Below are 23,216 nucleotides of genomic sequence, written 5' to 3' on the forward strand. Positions count from 1 at the left end.
CCCGTTTAAATAACACAGGAAATTTTTTTTTCAACTTTGAGTATTTTTAACTCGTGAACAAATTAATAGATCGAATTGACTAATACACACTTTTGTAGGAAATTGAACGCTCTACAAAAAAGGTCTCTTATCATTTTTCGATCAATCCATCTGTTCTAAAGTTATTGGAGCTCGAAGTCAAGTTATAGTAAATTTCGAGATCTTTTTACTTTTTCGGCAAAACTATCAGACTTATCATAAAATGTTGTAGGGTCTTTTTTATTGACAATTTTATTTCCTACAAATTATTATCAGTAAAGTTTTTTTAAATTCCGCATTGTTTTCTAGTTATTTTCATTTCAATGTCGAGCTCTTGAAATCGATCAAAACACTACTTTTTTAAGAGCTTAAAATTAAAATGAAAATAACTAAGAACAATGCGAAATTTGAAAAAACTTTACTGATAATAATTTGTAGGAAATAAAATTTTTTACAAAAAAAATCCTATGATATTTTGTGATAAGTCTGATAGTTTTGCCGGAAAAGTGGAAAGATATTGAAATTTACTATAACTTGACTTCGAGCTCCAATAACTTTAGAACAGATGGATTGATCGAAAAATGATAAGAGACCTTTTTTGTAGAGCGTTCAATTTCCTACAAAAGTGTGTATTAGTCAATTCGATCTATTTATTTGTTCACGAGTTAAAAATACTCAAAGTTGAAAAAAAAAATTTCCCGTGTTATTTAAATGGGAAATCGAATTTTTTGACGAGCTAAGCCGCTATTGGACTTAAACCCTTTAACCCAGCGGCATAATTTTATATTTTCTATATACTACCAGATTTTCTGGTATAACAATAAAAAAAAAGATAGCCTTGAAATGACACACCCTCATATATATATATAATTTTTTTTATAATTTTTTTATTTTCATTACATGCTCTAGGAGCATTTGCAATTTCCAATACAACTTGTAGTACATAAAATATCTTAAATAAGCAACATAACACTTTTTTTTTATTTATTCTTATCACACATTTTCCCTTAATATCTATCATCAACCGATACTCTCCGCGTATTTTTACTTATCAACTACTTTGGTTTCAGAAACTTCTATCACCCAGATAGCGCTTCTATTTCTCTCTCCACTTGTTCTCTACCACCCTGACAAATTCACAAATCTCTTTGACTAGAGCTCCTCTCATCGTTTTGACTAGTAGCCAGTGTATTTCCCCGTCCTGCTTCCCATCCTTCCATTTTTCTATAAACTCTTGTATGTGACCTTCTTGCAACCTCATGACTTCCCCGCAGCTAAAGATATGTTCAAGATTTTATGTGCCTCCTCCACATAGCCTGCAACTCCAATCCTTAAAACCTTTTCTCGCTCTCCCCACATTCCCACATCTTAATCTAGCCCATGTTTCTTTATCCATTTTGTTTACATTTCTCTCGTTTAGGTACTTGGCCCCTCCTGAATCCGGCAGGATTTCTCTGTACACTGTGTTATATTCCGAGTCTACTATCCTCCCCCACTCTTTTTCTAGTTCTTTTCTCCACCATCTCTCTAGACCTTCTTTCAGCTTTACTATCACCTCAGCCTCTTTGCCTCCATCCCAGATCCACCGGCAAATCTCTATTACTTCCATCTCCTTCAATTTATCCACCACTTGTTCACCCCACTTTGTCGGCTTATTATTAATTATGGCTCTCATCTCCTCAATCAGGCACACTTTGAGCCATCTTCCCTCCTTCATTGCTAATATGTCCTCCCAGTATTTAATAGCTCTTTTTCTGCATGTGTATTCGATGCTCTCTATACCCAACTCCGGTCTCCAAATATACATTGGCGTATTTCTCGCAACCCCTAAAATCATTTTTGCGTATCTACCCTGCATCTTCTTCATTGCACATACACTTTCCCAGCCCCATGTCTCTACCCCATACAAAGCCACTGATCTCACTAATGAGTTCATAATATATATTCTGTCGTCTCTCATGTCCCTTCCCGCTCTCTTCATTACTCCCCAGGCCGCATTCGCCGCTTTCTGCGCTTTCCCTACCATTTCATCAACATGCATGCTTGTGCTATTTTTCGTGGAGAAAGTATATCCTAGATATTTAAAATGGTTAACCACCTCGATGGTTTCACCTTTATAACTCCACTTCTCACCTTCCCTGGCTTTTCCTCCGTTTCTAAACACCATCACTTTCGTCTTCTTTGTGTTTACCGTCAGCTTGTTTTTCTTTGTATATTTCTCTAGCGTTTCTAGCATCTTTTGCAGCTCACTGGCATTTTCAGCAACAATCGCGATGTCATCTGCGTATTTTAGAGCTCTCACTTTTATTTTACCAATTACCGTTCCTCCTTCTTCTTTTCTGCTCCACTCTTCGTCGATGTCATCAATGAAGATGTCAAACAGGATGGCACTTAGTGCGCATCCCTGTCCGACCCCAACGTTGGTTCCAAACTCCCTTGTCATTTTCCCGTTCACAATGACCTCTGCCGTCGTCTTCTTATAGATTTCCCTGATCAACGCATGCATCCTTACTTTTATGCCTACTTTCCACAGCTTCTTTAGTAGCAACTCCCGGTCAACAGTATCAAATGCCGCCTTCAAGTCAATAAAACCCACATATAGCTTTCCTTTCTTGTTTTTTAGCCTTCCATTTATAATTGAGTTCAGCACAAAAGCATGGTCTCTAGCCCCTCTTTTCCTCCTGAATTCGGCTTGGCTCTCTTTCAACACATCTTCCTTTTCGACCCACTTCCCTATCCTGTCTGCTAAGATGTTCGTCAGCACTTTATATCCAACGTCCAGCAAAGAAATTCCTCTGTAATTTCCTGCAACGTTCTCCATTCCTCCTTTGTGTATAGGCACAATTCTAGCTTTTTCCCATCCCTCCGGCAGCTTGACTTCCTTCCAAATATTATTTAGAGCCGCGCACAGCCATTGAATATCCTCTTTACCAATTGCTTTCAGGCACTCTATAGGGATCCCATCCTCACCAGTAGCCTTGCCATTTGACATCCTGTTTAGGGCATTTTGAATTTCTTTCTCCCCAAAGTCTTCATCCAAACTACTGTCGTCTGTCTCCTCCTCTCCCTGCCCTACCCACGGTTGCTCGTTCCTTCTCCCATTTACTGCTTCCTCCGCTTCCAATTCCTTCGCTGTATTTAGTAGTTTCTGGAAGTGGTCGATCCACTCATCCTCGCTTATTTCTTCTGTAATTTTGTTGACTCTCCTGGGACGGAATTTATTTATGCTCTCCACCATTCCGATACTCCCTTAGCTTTGTTGATTTCAGCCCACTTTTCTTCATTATTTTTCTCTATCTCCTCTTTCTCTATTGCTTTGAGTCTTCTCCTACACTCCACTAACTTCACTTTCAACTCTTTGCATTTATTATTCAACCAGGCATTTAATCGACCCCACTTCTCGTTTTTTGTTTGTCTCCATTTTTCTGAGAATTTGATGCCACCTCTGCTACATTTTTTGTTGTCCCCTGGTTTTTTTATCATTCCAACTTCCCCCGCACTTTCATATATTATTCGATTCACTTTTTCCCAACTTATCTCTGCAGATCTCTCTTCCCAACTGCCCATAATTTTTCCTAGTGCTGTCTCTCTGAACTCCATCTCCTTATCCTTGCTCCATTTAATTCTTTCTGCACCTGCCTCACTTCCATCCTTAGCGTCGTATTTCCGCTCACCCCTGACATCGCTGAGGACAAAGGTCACTGGCAAGTGATTTGATTCGGTTCTCGGCACTACACACAGCCTTTCTACTGCTAGATCGTCCCCCCTATCTACCTGCAAGACTAGATCAATTACTGAGCCCTTGGTATCACTATCACAGTCAACATATGTTACCTTTCCTTCTTCGTCTCCCTGACATCTCCCGTTCACAAGCACCAGCCCTAGCTCTTCGCACAATTTTATTAATTTTTTCCCATTTTCGTTCATGACGATATCTTGTGTCTTCCTTTCCCTACCACACCCATCTCCATCATCTAATCCATTGCATACTTGTGCACTGCCCACTCTTGCATTCATATCTCCACATACTATAACTACTTCGAATTCACTCATACATTCCTCAATTGTTTCTCTCAGTTTAGACTCACAAACACTCATGCTTACGTTGTTGTATATCGATATTATGCTGTGTTCCTCTTTATTACAGAGTACGAAGCCATACTCCCAACCTTTTACCTTCCAATCTTCCATTATGCTCTTTTTAATCCCAACAATTTGACCTCCTGCCATTCTACCCCTTTTTACTCCATTGTCTCTTACTTCGCTCAAAACTTACTTTATCACTCAAGAATTTCTTCAGCTTATCACTCTGCACAACTCTTGCTAACTTCTGCAGTTTTTCAGCGCTTTCCAAAATTTTTTACTTCCTTTTTATATCACTTTATTCGAATTTTTTCTGCACGATCCACAACTGTGTCTACGCGATACGAACGCCCTCTCACTCTCCATATATATATATATATGCAGAGAAAAAATAATAAGGTGGTTAAAAATTAGACTCTGAAAATTCATATGAAGAGATGGCAGTTTATAAATTTTTATTTCCCATTTAAATGACATGGAAATTTTTTTTCAACTTTGGAATTTTATAACTTATGACGGAATCAGTTTACCGAAAAATGCTAAACATATATTAGTTCGGTACTGAATGCCCTACAAATAAAATCTATCATTATTGTTTAAAAACTTAACTCTTAGAAGTTATTCAAGGTCTAAATTGAATTCATAGTAAATTTTACTATTGTTTGAATTTTCTGGCGAAATTATGAAACATCACGAAATGTCAAAGAACTTTTTTTTTGGTAATAGTTTTATTATCGACAAATGATCTTATCCAAAATATTCAAAATTTCCGGCAGCCCTTTTACTTATTTGTGTTTGAATATTAATTTGTTTAAAAAAACTATGTCTTTCACGTATTTCATGGATTATAAAGATGGAAATAGCAGATTTTATAACTAAAAGTTGTTTGACTATGACTATCAAATAATGTAAAAACACTTATATAAGTTATTCAAGAGAAATTGCCAATAAATATTATTAATTTTTTGTTAGAAATATTTGATTGCATTGTCGTCTAAATATTCTGAGAAAAAAGAGATTATATTGATAGGCTATTCTTAATTGAATAAGCATATAATTCATTTCTTAAGTTATGGTAATCACAGGTAAATAAATTTTTGTTGGGAAATTTGCTGCTGATTGTTTTTATAGTTTATCAGAAACGGTCAAAACACAACGTTCTTCAACAAAATGACAGTAAAATCCAAGTGACTAAGGAACTGTTAGAATTCGCGAAACTTTGTAAGAAATCATTTGAGGAAAATAAATGTATGTACAAAAAAGGTCTCATCACATTTCTCGATAAGGCTGATAATTTCGCCGGAAAGGTCAAATAATAGTTTAATTAACAATAAATCCATCTTTGACCTTTAGTAATTATTGGAAGAGTTGATTCATCGAAATATCGTGACAGATTTTTTTTGTAAAACGTATAATTTCCAATAAAAATATGTCCAGTTCTTTCGGTCGGCTGATTGTCTGACGAGTTATAAAATTATGGAATTAAAAAAAAAAAAAAAAATTCTCATGTTACTTGAATAGGAGATAGAAATTAAAAATACTTCTTGAAATGAATATGAAGATCTTAAATTTTTAAATTAAAGTGAAATATTCTAAGTTAATTTAGTATAAACGAAAAAAAACTATATTTTATTCATATCTTATTGTAGAAACACTGATTATACTAATAACGCAATATATGTCTAAAAATTATTGCTTTCATATTTTATGTATTATTTTGATTTTGTTTCTGTATTAAGCTTATTATTTTCTTAAATGTAGATTTCAACGTAGTGTCATAATTTAGTTATATGTATGAACCGACAGAAAGAAAAAAAAATTTCTTTATTATAATTATATTATTATTTTATAAACGATGAATCTAAGTTTAAATATAAGTTTATTTATACGTTTATAGAGGATGTACAATGCAGTGAGTATTTGTTTCGTTTTTCTTATTTTTAGAATATCAATGAAACATAAAAGGTTATATAGCTTATTTTATATTGGTTATTTCTTGCTCATGAAAAATTTGATTCATATCAATGAATGAGAAAAATAAGAACTGCATAAAAACACAGTTGATTTTCTAAAATATGATGCGAATAGTACTAAAAATCACAATACTATCAATTATACTTACCGGATTGTTATAATTTTTTTCTACCATTAAAATTATTGAATAGTTTGAATTATTCATTAGCACTTCAAAATAAAATATTTATCATTTTGATAATTAAAACAGTTTTTCATTAATATCCTACCTATCCTTTTAATTTCTTAATTTATTCAAATGAGTAAATTATTTAATGTTAATTGTAAAATAAAAAAAATTTGAATAAATTATCTACTATTTTTCAAATTTCTCCGAATTTTTCCAGAAATTTTGTTTTCCAATTATTGTAATAATATTCTTCATTTCAATAGATTTTTCTGAATTATTCTGAAAAACATTTTGTATTGCCATATGAAAATTTTTTGCTACAAGTCTTAAAAAGTCTTAATAATTCTTCTTGAAGAATTGCCAAATTTGACTAAATATTGGACTTTTCAGGACTTAATATAATTTTTTTTGACTTTCTACGAGTTTTTCAGAGTTTTTAAGAGAAAATAAGATTTTTAAAACTGTTATTTTCAATTTGTAAGAATTATTTTCACTTTCTGCAGAGAAAAATTTCCACAAGGGCTAGGAAGCTATTCTGACTATTTTCGGAATGATATCCGAGTGTATGTATGTATGTGTGTGTGTGTGTGTGTGTGTGTAAACTCTTTGTAACTTTTTAACTAATGAATCGATTTAGATGGTTGAGGTGGCAATCGAAGGAGCTTGTTGGCCCTCAACTTTCCTAAAAATTTCAAATCATTTGATCAAGTAGACTCGAAAATATTGGCGAATTACGAAAAAAAACGTTTTTTAGTGATTTCTCAGAAACGACTCGAACGATCGACTTCAAAATCTAATCAGCTCTAGAACTTTATAAGCCGCGTCGAATGCCACCTCAACCATCTCAATCAGTTAATTTGTTCGAGAGATATCGATGGCGAAAGAAATGATAAAAAACGGTTTTTTTCGATTATCTTTGAAGTGACTCATCCGATCAATAGTAAAATTTAATCAACTCTAGAATTCGAGGAAACGCGCCGATTGCCACCTCAAACGTCAAAATCGGTTGATTAGTTCAAAAGATATCGGCGCTGAAAAGTTAAAAAAAATAACATTTTATGTTATTTTTTCTAGATAAATCAAAATATAATGTGCTAAAATGTGTCTGAAATCATACCAACTCTTTCTCTTTATAGTCTCTTCCGATTATCAGATAATGTCATATAACTTGTTCCTTAGTTTTAAACATATTGTCAGCAAAAAATTGAAAAACACAGTCTTTAATGTTTTTCTCGGATATTCCATATATTATTGCTCTGACCTAAGTCAAAACTCATTCAAATCTTGATTTACACCAACATTGATTTCTGCCTGAACATATTTATTTGAGAGAACATAATCGATAATAAAAATTTAAAAGCCGCTTCTTCATTAATGATTTTCGATTTGTAACTTTTCAAATTCTAGCATAAAACGTAACTTGTTAGAGTTTGAAAAGCTCATAAAAAATGGTTCCATGTAATAGCATTGTCGAGCTCGAAGAGCTCGAAAATATATTCACTGTGATGTTTTCAAGCTCCTTGAGCTCGAAAACAGCGGGAAGTGTTGGGGCTGGCCCGCAGGGTCAACCGACGCCCAGATTTTTTTTTTCTAAATTACAAGCACAATGATAATATAGTTTACCTTACAAAAAACATCTAGTTGGTTTCACCATGGAAATTTTGTCGTTGCCAAGAACCGTTAAAAGTTGATGAAAAGATTATTTTGTTCTTATTTACATGAGTAATATTTAGTTACACGACTTAATACAGGATAGTACTAGAAACCATGTATATGTAGTTATGAGAACAACGAATTTTTCATTACGAGCATGATGAAATTGTAGTTTACCTTACAGAAAGCGTCAAGTTTTTTTCACCATAGAAAACTCACCATAAAATTCCTTGTTCGTTTGCAATAATATTACACTTTAGTAAACTATTAAAGATTAATAATCTGATACGCTGATTAACTACTACACTAGAATACTAGTACACTACAATACTAGCACAATACTAAATTTTTAGTTGAACCAATCGTACATCACTTGCTTATTTTAATACAAACATTACTTAATCAAATCAGACATGCAATTTATTTGTTTTACGTACTCTTTTTTTTTATCAATACAATAATGAAATAAATTAAACAATAGGGTGTCCGTTATTTCCCAAATCGATTTTCATTTACCGATCGCCCCCTGAATCTTTAGTTTATGACCTAAAAAAAAATATCCAACACAATGAGGCTCTTCATTTTCACATTAAACCGTGCCCAAATCATTTTATATTTCCCATTTAAATAACATGGGATTTTTAGACTTTTGACTCTTAATTTTTTTTCTCAGAAACAAATGAGAGTAAAAATTTAATCGAAGCATATTCTGATAGGAAATTTAACGTTCTACAAAAAAGTTCTCTTATGAATTTTCTATAAAATAACTCCTTCAAAAGTTATTTAACGTTAAACTTGTGTTTGTTATCAATCCTATAATATTTTTTTTTAATTCTATTTTCATTTTTACCGTTTTTGGCTATAAAATCGTTAAAATAAAAGATAGTTGTTATTATCACCAGAGTACCGATGATCATTTATGTAAATTTCATGGCCTAAACAGAAAATCAAGGGAAAAATAACATTGTTTTATGAGAAATAATAGAAATAACATACCTTTCCTCATACAGACGAACTTTAAAATGAATTAATGGTAAGTGATAAAATAAAAATGTAAGAACTTCTTTGTCTATAATATTATAAGCAGATTTATTATCAACTTTGCTTTCTCTATAATTTTTTGTTAAGAAAGCTAGGGTCGCATTAGGATATTTTGTTTTGTACTCATTTACAACTTAAATCAAATATTGTTTTTGGTCTTCTCGTGTTGTTAAAATGTTGATATACTCTTCAGTTGATTTAATTGCTCTTTTGGTGAGATCATTAATGACTTGTAAATTGTTAACAATTCGCAAGTAAATTTGGAATCCTTACAATTTTTTAAAAGATTTAACATTGATAGAAATTTTTTGAAATTAGATGTGAAACGTGGGCGGGCAATAACGACTATTTAGAAGGCTTTCGAAAGAAAGCAAAAATGATAATAAATCTGCTTATAATATTATAGACAAAGAAGTTCTTACATTTTTATTTCATCACTTACCATTAATTCATTTTAAAGTTCGTCTGTATGAGGAAAGGTATGTTATTTCTATTATTTCTCATAAAACAATGTTTTTTTTCCCTTGATTTTCTGTTTAGGCTATAAAATCTACATAAATGATCATCGGTACTCTGGTGATAATAACAACTATCTTTTATTTTAACGATTTTATAGCCAAAAACGGTAAAAATGAAAATAGAATTAAAAAAAAATATTATAGGATTGATAACAAACACAAGTTTAACGTTAAATAACTTTTGAAGGAGTTATTTTATAGAAAATTCATAAGAGAACTTTTTTGTAGAACGTTAAATTTCCTATCAGAATATGCTTCGATTAAATTTTTACTCTCATTTGTTTCTGAGAAAAAAAATTAAGAGTCAAAAGTCTAAAAATCCCATGTTATTTAAATGGGAAATATAAAATGATTTGGGCACGGTTTAATGTGAAAATGAAGAGCCCCATTGTGTTGGATATTTTTTTTAGGTCATTAACTAAAGATTCAGGGGGCGATCGGTAAATAAAAATCGATTTGGGAAATAACGGACACCCTATTAAACAATGTATTCATAGTAAATTGTTTTATTATTTATCACTTTAAGGACATATAATTATAAAAAAAATGGATTAAGGAGTACTAATTATGTCATATAACTTATAGTTAACTTAATATTTTTAACTTAACTTCTACACCAAATATAATAAATCTTACATATATCTGCAATAAATATAATAATTCCTAACACAATGAGATCATAATAATGAAAGGCAATATTATTATATTAAGTAGTTCTTAGATCATTTCTAATACTTGATAACAAATTAATTTAATTTAGTTAAATTATTATATTTATGCATCATTAATTTTAAATATGAATTTACTTTTGTGAAATATTTAGATTACATCATATGGTTATCATAGGAAATATAAGGTACAGCATCTGACATTATCACAATATTCCGTGGTTCAAAAAATAATAAATTTCCAAGTATAAAATCATATTTTTCTGTCTCTCGTAACCGATAGCTTTGTAATAAATAATTTTTTTCAACACATTTGAATATTTTCACAATAATTGCGAACTTCCAATCAGTTGAATCAACTTTGGTTTTAAATATATTTTTTATGCAACCATACGTCGAATGATCATCGTTAGTAAGCTTAATAATGTTGTCTACATTATATTTAACATGTTTATAAGTAACATTTATTATCTGGAAGTAATCGCTTATGCCGTATGAAATTTTCACAATAGGACGTTCATTACTACAAGGTAATTTTTCGTAAGAAAAATTTTCTTCGAGTTTAGCATTCTTAAGAAATTTTTTACTCAATGAAAGCTGTTCTTTTATAGCTATTGTTTTGGGTAAATTTTTTCTATTTTGGGTAGTTAATGCACATTGTTTAATAGGTTGATGTTTTGCTTCGAAACGCATACACCATACGTGAACTAATGGGCCAATAGTTTTCATAATGGCAGCATAATGAAGCATAAAGTGGTGCTTAGGCTTTAAAACGTTATCAAAAAGTTTAATGTATAAATTGTGGTGTTCTTTAATTAAATTATATATCAAAATAGGATCGTTATCATCGATCATAGGCTGCAGCACAATACGAATAATCTGACGTAATAATACAAGTAATTTTCATACCTGTATATTTTTATTCGGAACTAAATCAGCTAAAATTAACGGGGCATTCAAAATAAAACACTTCATTTCAGCAGCGGACATTTTCAAATATTTTTTTCTAGGTGTGCATCAGATATAGGAGGAGTTTTATTAACGCCGATCGGATATTGAAAAAATTGGATTTTTAAATCCAAATTATCCAATGTTAACAATTTTTTAATTTTAATTAAATCATAAAGAATCAATCTTAAATCGTAATTACATACACCCTCAAATAAATCATGCATCATGTCTACACCATAGTTTTCCGTCACGTGAAAGCCTTCAACATCGTTCCATTTACTTTTTAATTTTATACCAGTTAGCTGTGAATTATTTTCTAAGAGATCAGATTCATAATTTGATTTATTTCGTAATAAAGAAGTATTAATTTTAATTTGGTAAGTTGATGACTTTTTAGTTACCTTGCAAAATCTACAAAAATGGTCAGCATTGAAACTTTGTGTAAAACCGAGCATCTTATTCAAACCTTGGTTACCCGGGAAAAAATGACCAGACCTGATCAGACATGAACAGGCATGAGTCTTCAGGCCTGATCAGACATGAAAAATGACCAGACCTGATCAGGCGTGTTCAGGTCTGATCAGGTATGTTCATGTCTGTTAATGCCCATCCGGGTAAAAAAATTATATATAAAAAATGACCCTATATAATTATCGCTCGTAAGTGTAACTCGCTACCCACTGACCTAAGAGATTTAGTTGAAAAGTAAGTTTCGTATGAACTTCAAGTAATAAAAATCTTATACGTGATAGATTCTTGGTCAACAAAATTTTAGATCTGTAAGCAGACATGAACAGCCATGAACAGACATGATCAGGCATGGACAGGCATGATCAGACCTGACTGTATTTAACGCTTCAGACATGAACAGGCATGATCAGGCATGGGCAGGTATGATCAGGCATGATCAGACCTGACTGTATTTAACGCTTCAGACATGAACAGGCATGATCAGGCCTGAGTGTATTCAACGCTTCAGACATGAACAGACATGAACAGGCATGGACAGGTATGATCAGGCCTGATCATGTCTAATTTCAGGCCTAATCATACATGAACAGGCATGATCAGGTCTAATTTCAGGCCTGATCATACATGAACAGGCATGGTCAGGTCTGATCATTTTTTCCCGGGTATCACCAATAATCATTGCAAGCTTAAAAAAGATTTTAATATTTCGTCCGTTAATATTCACTTCAATTCCGTTATTTTCTAAATCATTCAACTGCTTAACAACTTTATTGTACACAATATCATCGCTGGAATTGTTCACATTACTAGAATGAGCCATTTGATAAAGAAAGATATTGTCAAGTTTTGAACGAATTTCTGGAGGTAAACAAGGAATAGATCCATACATCGCTGACATACTATAAACACCCGCGTGTGAACCTAGCGGATTACCAGGTTCACATGCATCTTGATATAAAAATAAAGAAAGAAAAAAATTATTAGAGTCACGAAGTTTGGATTTCCAAAATTCAGTTTGGATAATATTAGAAACTTTTGTTTCTGTCTTTAAGTGATTCATATATGAAAGAGTTTTTTCAATTACTCCAGGTATTTCAAAAAATTTTGTAAGTACATCTACTAATGGAATAATAGAACCTTTACATTCTACTGACTAGAGTTTTCCGTCACGTAACTCTTGGCGATAACCATAGATTTCGGATATTGGTTCGATATAACACTTACTCTCACGTAATGTTTTAAAAAGTTTATGTTCTGAGTTTATTAAATCAAAACTTGTTTGCAAATCAACAAATTTAGTTTCAACTTCATGCCTAACTGTATTATCAACTGACTCTAAAACTAAAATTTTCAATGAATTCATAAAATTACTGTTTAAAACATTAGAAATTGTTGCTGTTATATTTTCGGCCTGAGAGCGACTGAGATTTACATCTCCATAAAAGTCAGTAGCAGTTATCAATGCCATTTTAAAAAATTCCGATCCTTTTGATTTATTTATATTATTATTAACTTCTAAATTATCATTAGCTACAGGTAGAAGGACTTGATTTTGAGATAGATTTATATCATCAGTATGAACTAGTTGAAAGGCATCATTAGAACTAGTATGTTCATTATCTTCGACTAATTCATAGATACATGTTTTATTATGTCTACGTAAACTCAAGAAGCTATCAAACATCCTATTGCATAAATTTCTTGCACAAGCAAATGTGGGAATATTACTTTTGTGAACGTATCGATAATGTTGAGGGATTGCTGAAGTAACGATCAATTTTTAGCACACCGTGCAACGAGCTTTAAAAGAATTCATAGTTGTTTGAATCTAAGTTTACTGATCGATTTTAAGGAAGGACGGCACTTTAGATAGTTAAGTAACATAAATTATGTAATGTTAAACACTTTTATAAAAAATAAATGAAAAAAATTGAGATAAAAAGTGTTCATTATCGATGATTTGAGGATTTAAACTTTAAATCTAATTCTCACCCTCATCTAAAACATTAGAAGCGCTGCTGACTACATCAGATATTTCGTCCAAAGATTTTCTTGCCCAATTAAGGCTTTGGTACCTGTAACTTTTTGCCTCTGTTCGCTCGAAGATAACAGTTTGAATATACGTCCAAACAACCATGCAGCAAGTTTGATATTTTGCATTTAAAGCATATATTGCTTTCCAACAAAATGCAACTGCCTCTGTCACTGAATCAAATTGAACCCGTTCACTGTTGATAATAACGTAGGCTGCAGTTATGTTTTGTAAAGGTCCAACAACAACAATAAAAGGCTGTAGTGATATTTTCCAGTTCTCACAAGTCTTTCTTTGAGCAGTTAATGTGGTATCCATTTGATCAACAACCTAGGAAATTAATTGTAATTAATTAGAATTGTAAGATAATCGGTAAATTGTTTGAATAAAATTAATTTAATTTCATAACTTACATCAATCCATGTTACAAAACCATCAGCTTGTTCTTTACGTGATGCTTTCCATAGCTTTTTTATACCAGTAGCCATCGATACAGGTGTAAACAGATGCGCAAATACTTTCCAAGCCACGACATCACTTGGAACACCACAAAGATTTTTCAGTAATTCATTGGCAGTCTTAATTTTCTTTGCCAATTTGATAATCTTCAAATGTAAAACAGGCCATTTTTTTACTAAAGAATTAGCATCTACTGTAGGGTAAGATAATTTGAAATCCAACTCTAATAACTGTAACACTAATGGTGTTTTAAGTTGCGCATAATTTTCAAAATACAATGAAATACTTTCAATGTTTGTAGTGCGATACTTGTGAGTCTTTTCCCACAGCAATAAAATTCGTTCTTTATCATCTAAGGAAGTTTGAGCTAATTCAGCAATAAAAGAAGAAGCAATTTTGTCATTTTCAGCTTGTTGTGATTTAACTAAATCTTCTTCGTCTTCTTGCAAGAATTTTTTTACTGATGACTTAACTTTTCTAGATTGATTGCAGAAGCGATGATACAATTTTCCTGATGTAGCGTTTTTTCCACTACGATGATGATACCATGTTGTTGAGATTTCTTTTGGCCAAACAGCACTTATTTCATCAGCCCAAAATTGATACTGCTGTTTTTTAATGAGCAGTCGTTTATTTAAACTTAAAATACATTCAACAACAATGGTGGCCAGTTCGTTTCCACATGACAATAAATTTGATTGTTTAAGAATGTGTTGTCCATTGAAAGTACTTTTCTGTAATGTTTCTAATTTAGATCCAGGAGTATATGATACTTGAGGCGCGATTTCAATAGAGTTCGTGGACTGTAAATATTGTGGTCTTTGAAATGTGAATTGATAGCGGTCTCCGAATGGTTTTATTAGTTCACCAAGATTTTCATCGGGAATGTGTAAAAACACAAATTTATTAATTTTTTCCCCTGTAAGCAAAACAAAAGGCCATTCGGCAGCCGAAATGGAAGTAGATTTCTCATTGTTTAATTTTTTTCACTGTTAAAATAAAAGTTGATAATAAAATCAAATTTTTTTTTACATTTTCTTAAAAATTCTTAAAACAAAAGAAATCCAAAAATTATAAGTATAATGCCAAAAATTGAAGCTAACTAAATGAGCTTCAGAAGAATTTTTGATAATGCACTATATGTTTTGATTTGACGTTATTTAAAGATTCGTATGCATATATTCAAACTATTGGACCAATGGTATTCCGGACCCTATTCGAAAAATTATGAAAGATTATGGTTTTAGGGCTCGAGAATTCTACCATAAGGACAAAGCCGATAATTTGCTTTCAATAAAATCTACTAATAAAATATTCTAAGATTAAAAATTGATTGCGATACATCAAAGTGTCATACTTGAAATTAGTACTAATATTTGAAATAAAAAGCCTATTAGAATATCGAACGACGAGTAGATATAGAGAATATTATCATCATAACTAATGTTAATCTTGTTATTGATATATCATATCATTTATACACTGTCGATAAAACAAAATTGTATATACCCACTGAATTGAGATGTATGGATTTTATAAGTGTCACACTGCGATTATATGAATTTAAGTAGCTCCATGAATGTACTAAGGAGTAGGAGAACTAATGCGAAAGCAAAATTTCATTGAATGAATGGTAAAATAAGTAATTCCAGTGGTCTAAGCATATATATAGGCATGAAAATTAAAGCTTATTCGAAGAGCTTTCAGATGGATTTGATGTAAAGTCGATAAGTTATCACATTCAAAAGATATTGAAGGAAGAATAAATAAAAATATATGAATTTTGGACATTTTGAAAATTTAGAAATGCTATAACTTCTAAACTAATGGACCAATTGAGCTCATTTTCAAACTCGAACAAGGTAGTCACCCACAAAATACGTATACTAAGTTTCAAGGTGATCGGTGTGAAATTGTGGCTATGATCAAAGTGAAAACCCGCATAAAATTAGTTTTTATAATATTTTGTAAATGTTCAAAACCATTTATCTACTAGAAAAAATGGTCAAATTAATGAGCTGTATAGTCAAAATTGTGGGCAATCGGACGAGCTTTCACATAGAACAAACGAAAATAAGCTATATCTTACCGTTCAGAAGTTACATCCAGTTAGAGCAGCAAACAAATTTTTTTTGAAAATTTTGCAAAATTTCAATTAACTATAACTTCTAAACTTATTGGCCGAAATGGCTCATCTTCGAACTCATTCAAGGTAATCGTCCATAGAATAAGTATACTAAGTTTCATTAAGATCGGTGTAGAATTGCGGACGCTATCGTTGGAGAACGGCGCGTTATATTATATATATATATATATATATATATATATATATATATATATATATAAATACATATATAAACTTTTGAACTGAATGTATTTCCTGACTCAGCTCGTCGAGCTGAGTTTAGAGGTAGCAAAATTTTTCAAAAATTCCATCATGAGGACAAATACAATAGTTAGATTTTTATGAAATCTACTAAAAATCGAAAGGCTGTTATGCAGATAAAACTTACACACAAAAAAATCAATAATGTAAGACTTTAAAAAGAAACTAACGGTTAAAGATCTCGATGTATTCTTTCAACTTCCACTCTGTAAATTTTTCGGAAACAAAATCATGACTCAAATCAGCATCGGAATTAGAACACAAGTCACGATTTGAAGAATTTTCTGGCCGCGAATTTTGAGCATTATCATGAGCATTCGTTGAATTGCTAGCCCCTGAAAGAGTCGCCATTGTCCTTTAATTGGATTAAAAAATTGCGTATCAACAGCATATCAAAACATGGACAGACTTATACAACTCTTAAGGTTACCGATATCAGCACGTATGACATTCAAAAAAGTAAGCTGTATAACACAAGCTTAGAAAAATTCAAAAGTGCTCGCTCCACGCATTCATTTACTTTAATAATTACTCCGAATAAAAAATAGAATAGAAAGTAATATCGATTGATGAATGTCTACAATAAAAATGAAAGAAAGTATGAAAATTACGTAGAACGAATTGTAGACAAAAAAAAAGATACACGGAAAAAAAATAGGAGTGGCTACTGTGTGGGATAGTACTGAGTACTTTCTGTAAAAAACAAATTTCAGACAGTACTGTATGCTATCTAGACTATATCCACTTGTAATGGGTGCACTTATTGGATTAAATTTTGATTGTGGTCTCAATACAATAAGTGTCCCACACATGTGCAAAACTTGAGGTGTTCTGCGAACCTGTCTGACTGTCTCAGTATCTCCACGTGAGGATAAGCTCCGTACTGGACCACACAGTATTAAAATATGAAGAGAGAATTCTTATACCTAACTCATCAGGAAGGTTGTGATAAATTAAATTTGTATGTCAAATTTAAATATAAAAACAATGGCATTTATTTGACGAAGCCGCTTTACAGATAATATTAATAACAGATGAACAATAACCAAAATGACTGATGACACTGACTCGACTAATTTCACAAAACTGACTCGACTAATCCGGAGACACGGCAGTGTCTCGCGCCAAGTACACGTTCAAACACATAATATGTGTGCGTGTACATGGGCGGCGCGAGGCGACTGTGTGTGTCTCTATTCCCGAGTCAGAGGCCTATTTAACCTCACTCGTATTTTCAATGATTTTAAATTGATAATTATCAATAAATATAGCATATTTTTATATTTTATCTATTTATTTATTAATAATTATCTTATTTCTATCGAATTTATTCATAATTTTCGTAATTTTATGATCTAATAAAAAAACAATTTTTAAAAAATTTCTCTTGCGCCGATTTAGGGATCCACAGAGAAAAATTCCGATTTTTGTCTAATTTTCGCCTTTCAGCTGACTTCATGTCGTAGTATGCAATGAAAGTAGCTAACTCAAATTTTTTTTTATTGGAAATCTCTTCAGGTTAGCAACTTAACAAAATTAAATTTCTATAGTATGTGTATCTTATTGGAAACCTTATAAATATATATATATATATATATATATACTAGCTGACCCGGCAAACGTTATTTTTCCATGTATGTTATTTCTAGGAAACATTTTTATAGTTAAATAAAAAAATAATCTACTATAAGTTGCGGGGAAGTATTTATAATCGAATGCATTATAAAGAATAAAGTATGTTTTATGTAGGTTAATAAATAAATCTTTATTAGAGTAACGAATATATTTTAAATAACAGTCTTTGATAGCTATCTAAACATCAAAAATAAATACTTATATTTTTACTATCAATTATGGCAGTTAAAAAAAAGAAAAAAATTAATCTCTTAGCGCAATAGAGTGTACAATATTTTTGGTTAGTCCGTCTTTAGCCAACACAAACAAACTGGATGGTTTTCCCACGCGAGAACATCCCACATATAGTTGTCCGTGGGAGAAGCACGGTGTTTCCAAATCTAAGCCACATACAGACAATGTTTGTCCTTGTGACTTATTGATTGTCATAGCGAATGCCAATCTAATTGGGAATTGAGTGCGTTTGAATTCAATTGGCACATCTGTAGGTATCATAGGGATTCGTGGCAGCAACACATTTTCGCCTTGAAACTTGCCATTCAAGATGATGGCTTTAATAACGTTTTTCATTAATTTTTTAATGACTAATCGTGTGCCATTACATAGCCGTGGTGGGTTTAAGTTTCGAAGTAGAATAATCGGAGATCCAACTTTCAATTGTAAATGATGTGGTGGCATGCCTGGCAAATCCAATGAATTTAAGAACTCAATTGGATAATTCACAGTCTCGTTGGTATCGCAAACTGCATCAATAGATTTATATGACACCAAGTCCCCAGGCAACAGCTTTTGTATATTTAAATTTAACCCATTGACGTCCACATTTTTAGCTGCCAAGATCGCTCTTTCTGCCAGCCACTTATGATTTGCATATTGTGTGTGTACGTCGGGAAATATGTGATCGATAAGACTATTTTGCGAGTCGATGATTGTGCAGAAGTCCGTCTGTAATTTTATGCATCCAGTATTTTCATGTACAGCAACTTTCCCATCGCCAATATCTAACAGTTGTTTAGAGAAAGTTTCGGCGGATGGATCTTGAAGCATTTGAACGCGCATGTTCACCGTCAGTTGTACTTTTTCAACATTACGCCATAGTCGCGATGATTTTAAGCACGCGTTGATTTCATCAGCGTAGGTTGAACGCGGAATAACGGGAAGTGTTTGTCTGAAATCACCTGAAAGGAGTAACAAAGTGCCGCCAAATAGTTTATCGTTGTTTTTTATATCCTTTAATGTCCTATCCAATGCCTCAAGCGAATGTTTGTGTGCCATAGTGCATTCATCCCAGATAATAATTTTACATTGTTTCAGCACTGTGGCCATAGACGATTGTTTTTTTATGTTGCACACTGCATCTGGATTATTTTGAATGTTTAACGGCAGCTTAAATGCTGAATGAGCTGTTCTGCCTCCATCTAATAAAGTTGCTGCAATGCCAGAAGATGCAACGGCCAATGCGATGCCATTTTTTGATCGTATCTCGGCAAGAAGTAGCGAAATAAGAAATGTTTTGCCAGTCCCACCTGGTGCATCTAAAAAAAAGAATCCTCCTTGTCCTGCCGAAACTGCCAGCATGATGCGGTCGTAGATAATTTTTTGTTCATCATTAAGTAGTGGAACATTGCGGCTAACAATGTTCGCCATTTGTACAGTATCGTACTGTAGTTCACGATTCACATCTGTGTTGAGTAAATCAGATGCACTTCGATTCGGTGAGCTCATACCGAAATGACTGATTGGTAAATTCGCAATAGCAATGCAAAGATCCTCGATAGCAATCAATGCTTCATTGTACATTGCATCACTGAATGATATTGTTAGATCGTTGCACCTTGTACGATGTCGATACAATATATCATCAGTCATTGAATCTTTGTGATTATCCCACAACATTTGTGCTCGGGCCGGGAAACATGTAGTCAGTACTATAGCAAATAGTAGACGAATTTGTGTTCCTGTGCAGTTTAATGCTGCTTCAGCAAGCATGCTGTCCCAATGATTGTCGTCTTCTAGCAAGCCTAGAGCAAGGCATGCATCTTTATACGTAGGATACTGTTGTCCATCTACCTTCCGTATATCTTGAAATGACAATGGTCCGGTGACATTAACTAACAATAGTCGAAGATAAAAGCACTCAGTCTGCCTTGGATTGACGGTATATACACGACCCAAACTATTTGATTTGAATAAACCGGGGCACGCATCAACTGGTATCCCTTGCTTGCGGGGTATCCATTTTTTCGATTGAGCCCATTGCACTGAAAACTAATGATAATTTTACGATGACAGTAAAATTAATATGAGATTTGCAAAGGAAAATGAAAATAATAGGTATAACATTCACTGCTACGATTGATACACAAATAAAACTAAAAAAACATGGCTGAAAAATGAATAGTGAGCAAGACAGGAGACCGGCTTCGTCGTCATCCCTACTACGTAATGTTTGCTGGATAAGTGGTGACACCTGGTGGCGATAACTGATCGATTGATAGTTGATCAGTAGTCGAACGGTGAGGGCGGGAGATCGAATTGAATTTTAAAAAAAATCATAATTAAAGGAACTTGAAATTATAATATCTGGATAGGAATTAACAAATAAAAAATAGGGGTTGATCGTAGAGGGGTGAAAAATTGAGAGTAATATGAGATTTTTTATTGAAAGTCATCAAAAAATAAAAAAAAAATTTAGCCAAAAAAAATTAAATTTTTTAAATAACAAATAAAATATAAGGGTTGATCGTAGAGGGGTGAAAATTTAGGGTTGTATGTATTTTTGTATGCTGTGTCATAAAAAAATAAAAACAAAAAATTTTGCCTAAAAAATAAAAAAAAAAATTTAGGGGTGGACTACCCTTAACATTTAGGGGGATGAAAAATAGATGTTGGCCGATTCTCCACCCTGGCCGACAATCACGCTAAGGATCACAAAAATCGGTCGAGCCGTTTCGGAGGAGTTCAAGTTCGAACACCGTGACACGAGAATTTTATATATTAGATATATATATATATACTAGCTGACCCGGCAAACGTTATTTTTCCATGTATGTTATTTCTAGGAAACATTTTTATAGTTAAATAAAAAAATAATCTACTATAAGTTGCGGGGAAGTATTTATAATCGAATGCATTATAAAGAATAAAGTATGTTTTATGTAGGTTAATAAATAAATCTTTATTAGAGTAACAAATATATTTTAAATAACAGTCTTTGATAGCTATCTAAACATCAAAAATAAATACTTATATTTTTACTATCAATTATGGCAGTTAAAAAAAAGAAAAAAATTAATCTCTTAGCGCAATAGAGTGTACAATATTTTTGGTTAGTCCGTCTTTAGCCAACACAAACAAACTGGATGGTTTTCCCACGCGAGAACATCCCACATATAGTTGTCCGTGGGAGAAGCACGGTGTTTCCAAATCTAAGCCACATACAGACAATGTTTGTCCTTGTGACTTATTGATTGTCATAGCGAATGCCAATCTAATTGGGAATTGAGTGCGTTTGAATTCAATTGGCACATCTGTAGGTATCATAGGGATTCGTGGCAGCAACACATTTTCGCCTTGAAACTCGCCATTCAAGATGATGGCTTCAATAACGTTTTTCATTAATTTTTTAATGACTAATCGTGTGCCATTACATAGCCGTGGTGGGTTTAAGTTTCGAAGTAGAATAATCGGAGATCCAACCTTCAATTGTAAATGATGTGGTGGCATGCCTGGCAAATCCAATGAATTTAAGAACTCAATTGGATAATTCACAGTCTCTTTGGTATCGCAAACTGCATCAATAGATTTATATGACACCAAGTCCCCAGGCAACAGCTTTTGTATATTTAAATTTAACCCATTGACGTCCACATTTTCAGCTGCCAAGATCGCTCTTTCTGCCAGCCACTTATGATTTGCATATTGTGTGTGTACGTCGGGAAATATGTGATCGATAAGACTATTTTGCGAGTCGATGATTGTGCAGAAGTCCGTCTGTAATTTTATGCATCCAGTATTTTCATGTACAGCAACTTTCCCATCGCCAATATCTAACAGTTGTTTAGAGAAAGTTTCGGCGGATGGATCTTGAAGCATTTGAACGCGCATGTTCACCGTCAGTTGTACTTTTTCAACATTACGCCATAGTCGCGATGATTTTAAGCACGCGTTGATTTCATCAGCGTAGGTTGAACGCGGAATAACGGGAAGTGTTTGTCTGAAATCACCTGAAAGGAGTAACAAAGTGCCGCCAAATAGTTTATCGTTGTTTTTTATATCCTTTAATGTCCTATCCAATGCCTCGAGCGAATGTTTGTGTGCCATAGTGCATTCATCCCAGATAATAATTTTACATTGTTTCAGCACTGTGGCCATAGACGATTGTTTTTTTATGTTGCACACTGCATCTGGATTATTTTGAATGTTTAACGGCAGCTTAAATGCTGAATGAGCTGTTCTGCCTCCATCTAATAAAGTTGCTGCAATGCCAGAAGATGCAACGGCCAATGCGATGCCATTTTTTGATCGTATCTCGGCAAGAAGTAGCGAAATAAGAAATGTTTTGCCAGTCCCACCTGGTGCATCTAAAAAAAAGAATCCTCCTTGTCCTGCCGAAACTGCCAGCATGATGCGGTCGTAGATAATTTTTTGTTTATCATTAAGTAGTGGAACATTGCGGCTAACAATGTTCGCCATTTGTACAGTATCGTACTGTAGTTCACGATTCATATCTGTGTTGAGTAAATCAGATGCACTTCAATTCGGTGAGCTCATACCGAAATGACTGATTGGTAAATTCGCAATAGCAATGCAAAGATCCTCGATAGCAATCAATGCTTCATTGTACATTGCATCACTGAATGATATTGTTAGATCGTTGCACCTTGTACGATGTCGATACAATATATCATCAGTCATTGAATCTTTGTGATTATCCCACAACATTTGTGCTCGGGCCGGGAAACATGTAGTCAGTACTATAGCAAATAGTAGACGAATTTGTGTTCCTGTGCAGTTTAATGCTGCTTCAGCAAGCATGCTGTCCCAATGATTGTCGTCTTCTAGCAAGCCTAGAGCAAGGCATGCATCTTTATACGTAGGATACTGTTGTCCATCTACCTTCCGTATATCTTGAAATGACAATGGTCCGGTGACATTA

General features: G+C 33.0%; 2 protein-coding genes across 2 annotated transcripts; both read right to left on the bottom strand.

The window, feature by feature from the left end:
* Positions 1-18,301: 18,301 nt before the first annotated feature.
* On the bottom strand, positions 18,302-20,047 carry LOC130675871 (ATP-dependent DNA helicase PIF1-like). The gene has a single exon (XM_057481762.1). It carries the CDS (start codon positions 20,045-20,047, stop codon positions 18,302-18,304), a length of 1,746 nt encoding a protein of 581 aa, XP_057337745.1.
* A 1,302-nt stretch (positions 20,048-21,349) lies between these two features.
* LOC130675872 (ATP-dependent DNA helicase PIF1-like) lies at positions 21,350-22,786 on the bottom strand. Its single transcript, XM_057481764.1, has one exon. The coding sequence runs from the start codon at positions 22,784-22,786 to the stop codon at positions 21,350-21,352; it is 1,437 nt and encodes a 478-aa protein (XP_057337747.1).
* Positions 22,787-23,216: the final 430 nt, after the last annotated feature.

Source organism: Microplitis mediator, chromosome 10, assembly GCF_029852145.1.
Source record: "Microplitis mediator isolate UGA2020A chromosome 10, iyMicMedi2.1, whole genome shotgun sequence".
NCBI classification, from domain to species: Eukaryota; Metazoa; Arthropoda; class Insecta; order Hymenoptera; family Braconidae; genus Microplitis; species Microplitis mediator.

Bases quoted from the DNA above. Each gene is read 5' to 3' on its own strand.
- LOC130675871 (XM_057481762.1), bottom strand. From the start codon at position 20,047: ATGCTTGCTGAAGCAGCATTAAACTGCACAGGAACACAAATTCGTCTA.
- LOC130675872 (XM_057481764.1), bottom strand. From the start codon at position 22,786: ATGAATCGTGAACTACAGTACGATACTGTACAAATGGCGAACATTGTT.